General features: G+C 44.2%; 1 protein-coding gene across 1 annotated transcript in view; it reads right to left on the reverse strand.

Moving 5' to 3' along the window:
- The window catches only part of LOC101938475 (serum paraoxonase/arylesterase 2), a 45252-nt gene extending 44216 nt beyond the window's left edge, over nt 1–1036 (reverse strand). Inside the window, exon 1 of the mRNA XM_005299854.5 lies at nt 854–1036. Coding sequence (XP_005299911.2) covers nt 854–927 — 74 coding nt within the window. The 5' untranslated portion in view covers nt 928–1036. The remainder of the gene's footprint in view (nt 1–853) is intronic.
- Between the last annotated feature and the right edge of the window lie 9884 nt (nt 1037–10920).

Here is a 10920-nt window from a genome sequence, read left to right on the forward strand (position 1 = left end):
CCTCTGTTGGAAGAGGAACACGCAAGTAAACAAAGCTACCCCCTTAAGGTTCATACTTCACAGACCCCATTAGCTCGGGTTAGCAAATGATTGGACATACCCAGATACGACATCACCCTACTGTAAATCTGATTTATCTGGGGCGAATATTTCTAAAGTTAGTTTGAAGCTTGGCTTACAACGACCAATGCAAAAGCAAACAAAGCAAGTGCTCGGATTGCATCTGGAGGATAACAGGGTAGTTTACATTAACCCCTCCCTTCCTCCAACACATTCAGTGGTATTTCTGTGCGTACAGGCTCTTGCTAAAGCTGCATACCATGCTAGGCAACAAGATGAACTGCAATCCCCTGGGAAGACAGACAACCACTTTTTTAAACAGTGATGTAATCTCAGTTGCTCAGCAATCCAGGCTCTTCCGACCTACGCCTCTTTGCTCCTGCCAGCTTTGCACTCAGCCTGAATCCCGCGGACAAGCTTTGCCAGCCGATGACGGTATGGGAGGAATGCACAATCGAGCCTTCTCTTCATGGCACTTCTGCTCTGCATGTCCCGTGCAGAAGGGCAAGAACTCTGGGCAATAAGGACGTGCGGGACCTAAGAGATCCCGAGTCCCACTAGACCGGAGTGACTTCTAATTCGATTCCCCACCCGTGGCCGTTCTATTTAAAGGAGCGATCGCTGTGCTGTTGAAACACCCCGCCCCCATTAGGGAAGGAAAGCACCAACTAGACGGACAGACCCAGGACCTCCCCGGGTCTCCCAAGAGCTCGCCAGTCTCTCCAGGGGAGCCAAGCTCCCGAACGTGCCCCGGCTCGGGCCAGCTGCCCGAGGTGGGGCTGGAGCCACTTACCGAAACTCCATTAGCCTCTCCCCGAAGAGAGCGGCAAGTATCCCGGCCAGGGCGAGCACCAGCACTTTCCCCATGGCTCTGCGCTGGAGGCTAGTCTATGCCCCCCTCGCAAACCAGGCCGAGCGCGCCCGCCTTTGAACGAGGGCTCCAGGGCTCCGCCCACGGCCACTAATTGTCCCCTCCCAGCTGCGATAGCCTCGGGGCCGCTAAAGGGGGCAGGCACTCCGCCTCCAGCCACGCGCTCGCCCCGCCTCGCCCTGCCCCTAGGAGCCTGCCCGGGGCTGAGCGCCCTGTCTCCGCGATAGCCCTGAGCTAGGGCTGGCAACGGGGAGAGACACAAACTCCCCGAGCAGGAGAGAATGGGCGAGGGGACGCTTCTCGCTCCAGCCTAGCAAACACCAGCCGCAGGAGAAAGACCCTGGGCTAGATTCACACATTTTGCTATTTGAACATTTGTGACAGGCTTTGTAGTTGGTTGAAAAACTGGGGAGAAATTGTAAATCTATTGTTGAAAATTTTTCCGTTTCCCCCCTCAAAATTCAAGATGTTGAGAAAAATTTTCACCAAAATTCAAATCAATTTGACCAGTTTTAATAGACACTATTTTAAAATAGTCCTCATCTGTTGTAAACTGTAGCACCATTAACTTCAACAGAGCTTTGCTAGTTTACACCATCCGAGTTTCTGAACTAATATTTAAATTGATATTTTCCCTTTAAGTTATCTGAACAGGACAAGCCAGTGATGCATTTTGCCACATGTGATCCAAAATAAATATACAGGAATTGCACTTGATGTTTTGAACATTTTAACAATAATTTGTGAATGTTTTCCTTTGCTTAGTAAATATTTCCATAAAATCCTTAAATGTACCTTCATTTTGGATTGTAACATGGCTAGAAGTAACAAACAATCGATAGCCTTTCTTAAACTGCCCCAGAAGTCAGAATATGTGCAAGGCTACATGTTAGTGACTTCTAGGTGCATACAGCTGAGACATGAAATTTAGTTTAGTCAGAATCTACCTAAAGATATTTTCTCAGGCCTTCTAATATATGCTGCCTGTTTCATTCCAATTTCCATCAATCTCCCTTCCCTTCCCCCTTCCACCCCCACAATATGCCTAAAACAAAAAAATATTTTTTATAATTTGGGACTCTTAGCAGGCTACTGACAACATCTGTTTCCTCACAAGCTGATATAAAAATGAGAGAGCTGGAATTGTATTTGCTGATCTTTGTAATGCATTTTGAAATTCTCAGATGAAAAGCATCAAAAGAACAAAGTGATATCATTATTATTTGATTGTTTTATTTCTGTAATAAAAATCCACACAGAGCTATTAATGAAGCACTGAGCAATAAAGGAACACTGTTGACCCATTTTCTGTAAAGCTTATACATGTTTTGCCTAACAGAAATGTTTGTTCTTCTCTTCTTGACCATATGAAATTTCCACACTAATCTATATTTTAAAATGGAATATTCCATCAAATGAAGAGCAGATGGTCACCCTAATTAGAAAGGGACATCAGTGATTTTAAAATCCTGTGACAAAGAACACATCACTCCATCAGTGTCCCTGAGGTATAGGGTCACCTACCATATGGCCAGCTTCTTTGAAACTGCTGAGCAACTCAGTTACTAAGTTGCACCTTTGTTCATACAGTCATGTCTCTAATGGAGCCTATTTACTCTAACTTCTGCAAATGAAGGTGTTTATGCCACGCATTGAAACTACTTTCATAGAGTCCAGAGTCACAGTGTCCATTCCAACTCCCACAAAAGTCAATGGAAATTCTCCTGTTGACTTAAAAGGGAACAGACTCAGACCAGATAGTAGGAAGAACCTCAAACAAGAAATATTTCTTGCTTACAAATTGCACTGTATTATTTATTTAAATAATTCCGATTGTATCTCTTACTCAAATGAACTCAAATGATTGTCAAACCAGTTTCTGATCTCATTTTCTCCACTGTAAATCCTAAGTAAGTCTTCTGACTCCAGTGAATTACTCTGGATTGATGTTCATGTCACAGAGTATAATCTAGCTCTTTTAATGCCTGGATTGGTAGAACCCACTGTGTTTGCCTGTTTGGGCAATGACACATGCTGATAAAGGTTGAAATAGTCTGTTATTAAATCAATAATCTATATGAAATCAATAATCTATATACAATATGTAGCATCCTTCAGAAGTTATTTGATAAAAAGATGAAGACTACAACTAGACTATCATGCTTCAGAGAAGTGGATGGAAAGGACACATGTTTAAAAAAGAAAATATATAAGACTTGCATAGTCCTTACATCTCTTATTACTAATGTCAATTGAGAATAGATCAGTTCCAAAATTATCTTGATTACTGGAACATTATGCAGTACAGCAAAATTATCTTTGCTTCAGATTGTGATCTGAGACATTGTGTTAAGAACATAAGAACAGCCATCCTGGGTCATACTAGCCCAGTATCCTGTCTTCCGACAGTGGCCAATGCCAGGTGACCCAGAGGGAATGAACAGAACAGGTAATCATCAAGTGATCCATTCCTTGTCACCCATTCCCAGCTTCAGGCAAACAGAGGCTAGGGACACCATCCCTGCCCATCCTGGCTAATAGCCATTGATAGACCTATCCTCTATGAATTTATCTAGTTCTTTTTTGAACCTAAAGCTTTTCTTTGATTATATGTAAGTCTGAATGAGGTCTCCCCTGACAGCTAGTGATGTGCTGTGGGAAAAGACTTCAGGAGCAGACCTTGTTTGCATAGACATGCCTACTCTGCCTCGGTGCACAGCAAGATGGATCTGCTTTGCCAAAATTATCAATTTTGGCTGCTTTGGGGTTGCAAATCACTAGTATTTTAATGCAGGGATAATGAAATGTTGCTATCCTTATTGTATGAGTAAAAGACAACAGAACTGTGCTTAGCATGCCCTGGTTGAGGGGGCTCACCCCTAAGTGAATCTTATTTGCTAAGCAGGAGGTAGGGATGCCAAATCCCAGTGATGAGGAGGTGGGTAGGGATGGGTGTTTCTACATGGGGGTGTGGATTCTGACAAAAGAATCCTAGACACCATTGGACTTGTTCCTCTACAGCATTTAAAGGCAGAACTGATTAGGCTCAAATTGATGGCCCTTGTTTCTGGGTGGTGATTCCTGGAGCTGACATCACTATTAGGCGGGTTCAAAGGCTAAGCCTTAGACATTGTGTGGGGATGGTGTGCAGCACAAGACAACACAGAAACTACACTGGTAGCGAGGTTCCCCTCCACCTGCTGAAATCACTAAGAGCTGGGTTAAGTGGCGGAATCTTGGAACGGGATGTCACAGAGAGATGGTGGTTAGCAGCAGCAGTAAAGAATGGTGGCCAATGGCGGCAGAAAGACAGCGGCAGCAATGAGCAAGCTGGAGAGGTGGGAGCAGCAGAGACATTTCTCAATGCCCTTCTAGAGATGGGAGATGAACACACCTCTGAACTTTGGGTCTTTGCTAACCAAGGACAGCCAACTGTGAGTGGCATGCAGCAGAGGCAGACGGCATGTTAAGGGACATCTGTTAGTCAGATTTTCACATCGCAAGGCAAGAAACTGAGGCAAAGGCCACTGCCCAATGCACTGTGGGGTGGATATTTGCCTGTAGTCACATGCTTTTGAATTGTGGCTGTGGTGTTAATGTTGGGTCCCCTTTTCCCCTTTTAATATAAGTTTTATTTTGTTATACACTGCCTAAGTGCCTGCAAATGAGGGAAGTATTGCTTCTTAGAGGTACCACTACCCAGGGGTGATGTTTAGTTTCCCAAGATTTCTGGGTGGGGGCTCAAGCTAGTTCTATTCTGTGCTGTTAAGAGAAACCCCAAGACATTGATCCCGGCCCTTGTTGGTACTGACTCCACCTGGCAGAAGGGTTACATATATATGTTTTGATCAACAGATTAATAGTATTTAATATTCCAAACAATTCTGATAAGCGTGTAGCTATAGTACCTAGGAATACTAAAGACACAAATTCCTCTGTAGTGGTATCTCAATCAAACAGATTAAAAATAAAATCATATTAGAATCTTTTTCAGTTATTTAGTCACTAGCTCCAAAAACTCATGTTTCATGTTCTCTGTGTATATATATATATATCTTCCTACTGTATTTTCCACTGCATGCAAGTTGGCTGTAGCCCACAAAAGCTTATGCTCAAATAAATTTGTTAGTCTCTAAGGTGCCACAAGTACTCCTGTTCTTTTTGCGAATACAGACTAACACGGCTGCAACTCTGAAAAACTCAGATGATTCCCTTAAGTAAGTGTGGGTTTATGGCCAAAATGTGGCCCAGCTACTGCAGGCAAAAGGTGCACGAGACCCTCCCTTTACACCCCTGCAGTGCGTACTGATTTCATGGGTAGCAACACAGGAGGGAATCTCAACTGATCCACTATGTCCCCCCTTTTATAGGTGAGCAGGAGGGGGAAATGCACCAGACAGCATGGCTGTGCCCCATCCCAACCACAGTGTGCCAATCAGGGATTATACCAGGGATTGCACACTGCATCACATATAAACCCAGCACATTTTACTCCCTCATTAGTCATGATCAAGTCTTGTAGGTCCCAATCCTGCAAATACATGGGTTTAACTGTATCACCATGAGACATGAAGTAAAGTGTATAGGTATTTGCAGGATTGGGACGTTAGTTAATAAAAGCAATTTCTGGAAGTGGATGTTTAAAGAAAAGCAACAATAACAAAACGGTGAAGTACAGAACTGCTCACAAGTGAAAGGGATGGGTATGTGTGACATACCAGGGTACAATCTGGACTGATGAATAGCTGTGTCCCCTCAGCTCTCTAAGCTGGGGTGCCTTTTACATTGCTTTGCTGTGACAGCAACCACACCTGATCTGCTCTCACACCCTCCAGCATGTAAGATACTCCCAGTTATATTGTCTGAGTGCTGTAGTCAGCCACTCTTGAATTACACTGCAGAGAGACACCAGCAAACTCTCAATCTCAGACTTTCCCCAGAAATGTGTGTCTTGTATGCCCAGCTTTCTCCTGGACAATGCAAGCTCATATAAAATCTGTCACTGTATTAATAGAAAATTATATGTACAAATCCTGTTATCGTAAATGGAGTTTCCCAAACACTTCAATTTAAACACACTGGTTTAGATAAAACAATAAAACAAGTTTATTAACTACAAAGGATAGATTTGAAGTGAATATAAATAATGAGTCATAAAAGTCAGAATTGGTTACAAGAATAATAAAAGTAAAATGCAACTAATGCCTAACTGAACAAACTAGAGTGAATTCAAAGCAAGGTCTCTTTCACCACGTTCAGCAGTCCTACTGGCAGAACAGCTTTCAGTCAGGATCCCTTCCCCAGTCAAATGCTGCTTCTTTGTTCTTCAGGTGTCGTGGACAGAGAGAAAGGGAAGAATGATTTGGGATGTCTGCCTTCCCTTCTGATAGTGAAGTATCAGAGGGGTAGCCATGTAAGTCTGAATCTGTAAAAAGCAATAAAGAGTCCTGTGGCACCATAAAGACTAACAGATGTATTGGAGCATAAGCTTTCGTGGGTGAATGCCCACTTCATCAGACGCAAGCTTATGCTCCAATACATCTGTTAGTCTTTAAGGTGCCACAGGACTCTTTGTTGCTTCTGATAGTTGTTTCCCTTAATTGAGAAGCATCTCCAGCTGAGGTTCAGGGTGGACAGGAATCCCAAACTGGTTCTTTTTAAGACGTAGATTTTTTGCCCATGTCCCTTTTCCTGCCAATGAATAGCTGTTTAGCAGAAGATGGCCCATTTGACCTTGTTTACACTGGTGAGGCATCAGCTTGCCCTTTGTCTTGGAGGAACTGGTTTGGCTGCTCTCCAGACTTGTACTATGTCTTGGTAACACCATACAGAGGGATCTTATAACTTTATATAGAATGTTGACACACATATTTTATCAGGACAATATTGACCAGTGAGTTATGAGTTTTCAAATGATACCTCACAAGGCACACTTGTACAAAGTTTATTATAATAGTGTGCAAGGGATGAAGAGAGGGGTACAGACCATCACAGTATGGAAATATAGTGCTTGGAAAAACTCAGAAAGGATTTTGCACAGATCAGAAAGAAATGTGCAGCATGATCACTCCATAGAAGAGACCAAGGATTTGAGATTCCATGGTTAGGGACATTCATCCCCTGAAAAATGTTTAGTGAAAATCAGTACAATGTAAATGGAATTTACAGTCAGTACAATGTAAACTAGGCACAAGCAAACAATATGCCTGTTAATACAGCCAAATGTAAATGTATACATCTGGGGACAAAGAATGTAGGCCATACTTACATGATGGGGGACTTAATTCTGGGAAGTGGTGACTCTGAAAAAGATTTCAGAGTCATGATGGATAATTAGCTGAACATGAGATCCCAATGTGACATGTGGCCAAAAGGGCTAATGCAATCCTTGGATGCATAAACAAGGAAATCTCAAGTAGGAATAAAGAGGCTATTTTATCTCAGTATTTGGCACTGATCTGACTGCTGCTGGAATACTGTGTCCAGTACTGTGCACATATTAAGAAGGATGTTTATAAATCAGACAGGGTCAGAGAAGAGCCATGAGATTGATTAAAGGATCAGAAAACAGGCCTAATAGTGATACACTCAAGGAGCTACATCTATTTAACTTCCAAAGAGAAGGTTAGTGGGTTACTTGATTAAAGTCTATAAGTACTTACATAGGGAAAAAAATATTTAATAATGAGCTCTTCAGTCTAGCTGTGCAAGGTATAACATGATCCAATGACTGGAAATTGAAGATAGACAAATTCAGGCTGGAAATAAGGTGTACATTTTAACAGTGATGGTAATTACCCATTGGAACAATTTACTGGTGGTCATTGATTCTCCATCATTAGTAATTACTAAATCAGGATTGGATGTTTTTCTAAAAGATAGACTCTAGGAATTATTTTGAGAACTTTTCACATGAAAAAAGGGGGAATCCACAAAGCAGAGTATGACTTTGAAAACCAGTCTGCTTCCCACACCTCTCTACACAGAGCACAGCATGCTGCCCTTTGCTTGGGGTTTCATGGCAAAGGCATGATTTAGCCCTCTGCCAGCAAAGTCTGCTGCACTCTGTGGGGATGGGTTAGGGATTCACCACCAGAGGAAGGGCAGGATGTGTTTCCATCACTGCCCTTCCTCAGGGTTCTACTAGAGGAGGGCAGCCTTAGTTTTCACCAGGTGTTCAATAGAAGTCCCACTGGCATCCTGGCCATGCCCCACTTCCTCCAGTGCCCCACACTTTTCAGGCTGTGCTGATGTCTTGTGGGCTCTTGATGGAGGGGAGCTGACAGTCATCACATGCTGCTACAACCTTCCTCTTGCAAGTTTTCTACCTCCAGGGATCATGTGCCCATGATGAACAGCAAGTCAGTGGCAGAACTAGGAACAGACTGAGAACTTCTGACTTATAAAGAGCAAAACATGGGATTGGGCCATGCTGCTTCCCTATGCAGCCAGTTAATACACTGGTCTGTAATTACCATTTTATTCTTTATAACTCCATCCAGAGGGCTCCTTTTAAAACATAATGGCCTCATTCGATTGCAAGCTCTTTGACTAGGGTCTCTCACTTTGGACCGCCCGCACCTTCTGGCAATTACCAAGATGCAAATAATAAATAATAATCATTAGGCATAGGGGCTGAATTGATAATTAAAATGAGCAAGAGTTAAACTTCATTTAAAAATGTGCAGTGATTAAAATAAAGAAACATCCTTTAGCCTAAGGCAGTTGCAACAACTGAAATTCTAGAGATGATGGTTGTACAGTTTCTTCTACTGATCCACACCCCAGGAATTAGCTGGTTTTGTGAGGTAATTAACTCTTTTTCAGTGGCAGACTTCGTTGGCTTAGTAGTGGCAGATCAGATGGCATGGCTGATGAGCAAAAGATTTCTCTAATGTTGACTGGTGAAAGACCAAAAGGTACGTTCAGTTTGGTATTATTATTTTACCACTTTCATCACGAGCTTGATTAAGCTGTTATAAAAATGAGGAATTCAAAGATAATTTCTCAAGGAACTCTAAAATGGTGTGTATCATCCAGCTTACTAGATATTTAACTTTTTTATAGTTGTATATACTCATTGGAAACAAGCATGTTTATAAAACAAAAGTTTCAATAAGCTTTTTGACTGCTGAATCATGGACTAGGAACCCATTGTGCTGGGTGCTGAACATACAGAGAAAAAACAATTGCCCCTGCCCCAAACAGCTTACAATCTACCGTATAAACTCGATCATAAGCCGGTTCATGTATAAGCCAACCCCCCCAAGATGGATAAGTAAAAATGGAAAATTTTTATGACCCATTCATAAGCTGACCCTATAATTCAGGAGTTGGCAAACTTTGGCTCCTGGGCCATCAAGATAAGCTGCTGGGGGCCGAGATGGTTTGTTTACCTCAAGAGTCCGCAGGCACGGAGGTAAACCTAAGTAAACAAAGTGTCCCAGCATGGCAGCTGCTTACCCTGATGGGCCGGGACTGCAACTGGTGGGGAAATGTTTTGGGGGGCAGAAGCTGGGGGTCAGGGGAGTAGCCCCTGTGACAATCCCCCACATGACCCCACCCCTAGCCTGGGACCCCCACACTCTCCCCATCCCATCCCTTCCCACCTTATCTGGGGAGGGCCAGGGGAGGATGTCTCTGGGCTGGCCGGAGCTGCTCCAGCAGGCTGGGCAGCATGGCTGCAGCCTGCTCTGGCAGGCCAGACCAGGCAGCATGGCCGCAGCCTGTTCCAGCAGGCTGGGCCGGGTGGAATGGCCGCAGCGTGCCAGCCCCGGAGCTGCAGCTGCTTTGGAAGCTGGGGGGAGAGCAGCCTGGCCAGAAGCTGAGAGACTCTGGCCCCCCCTCTTCCCTTCTAACCCTGCTCGCTGTGCTGCCTCTCCTTGCTTCCTCTGTTTGGGGGAGGGGCTGTGACCCACCTCTCCCTCTCTGTACCCGTTCATAAGCCGACGCCCGTCTCTGGTGCTTCCATTTTTTACTAAAAAAATTTGGCTTCTGAACGAGTATACACAGTAAGTAAGCTACTAAGCTTTTCATAGAATCATAGAATATTAGGGTTGGAAGAGACCTCAGGAGGTCATCTAGTCCAACCCCCTGCTTAAAGCAGGAGCAACACCAACTAAGTCATCCCAGCCAGGGCTTTGTCAAGCCGGACCTTAAAAACCTCTAAGGATGGAGATTCCACCACCTCCCTAGGTAACTAATTCCAGTGCTTCACCACCCTCCTAGTGAAATAGTGTTTCCTAATATCCAACCTGGACCTCCCCCACTGCAACTTGAGACCATTGCTCCTTGTTCTGTCATCTGCCACCACTGAGAATAGCCTAGCTCCATCCTCTTTGGAACCCCCCATCAGGTAGTTGAAGGCTGCTATCAAATTCCCCCTCACGCTTCTCTTCTGCAAACTAAACAAGCCCAGTTCCCTCAGCCTCTCCTCGTAAGTTATGTGCCCCAGCCCCCTGATCATTTTCATTGGCCTCCGCTGGACTCTCCAAACTGGACGCAATACTCCAGATGTGGCCTCACCAGTGCTGAATAGAGGGGAATAATCACTTCCCTCGATCTGCTGGCAATGTTCATACTAATACAGCCCAATATGCCGTTAGCCATCTTGGCAACAAGGGCATACTGCTGACTCATATCCAGCTTCTCATCCACTGTAATCCCCAGGTCCTTTTCTGCAGAACTGCTGCTTAGCCGGTTGGTCCCCAGCCTGTAGTGGTGCATGGGATTCTTCCTTCCTAAGTGCAGGACTCCGCACTTGTCCTTGTTGAACATCATCTGATTTCTTTTGGCCTAATCCTCCAATTTGTCTAGGTCACTCTGGACCCTATCCCTACCCTCCAGCATATCTACCTCTCCCCCAGCTTAGTGTCATCTGCGAACTTGCTGAGGGTGCAATCCATCCCATCATCCAGATCATTAATAAAGCTGTTGAACAAAACCGGCCCCAGGACCGACCCCTGGGGTACTCCGCTTGATACTGGCTG

Source organism: Chrysemys picta, chromosome 2 (assembly GCF_011386835.1).
Source record: "Chrysemys picta bellii isolate R12L10 chromosome 2, ASM1138683v2, whole genome shotgun sequence".
Lineage (NCBI taxonomy): Eukaryota > Metazoa > Chordata > Testudines > Emydidae > Chrysemys > Chrysemys picta.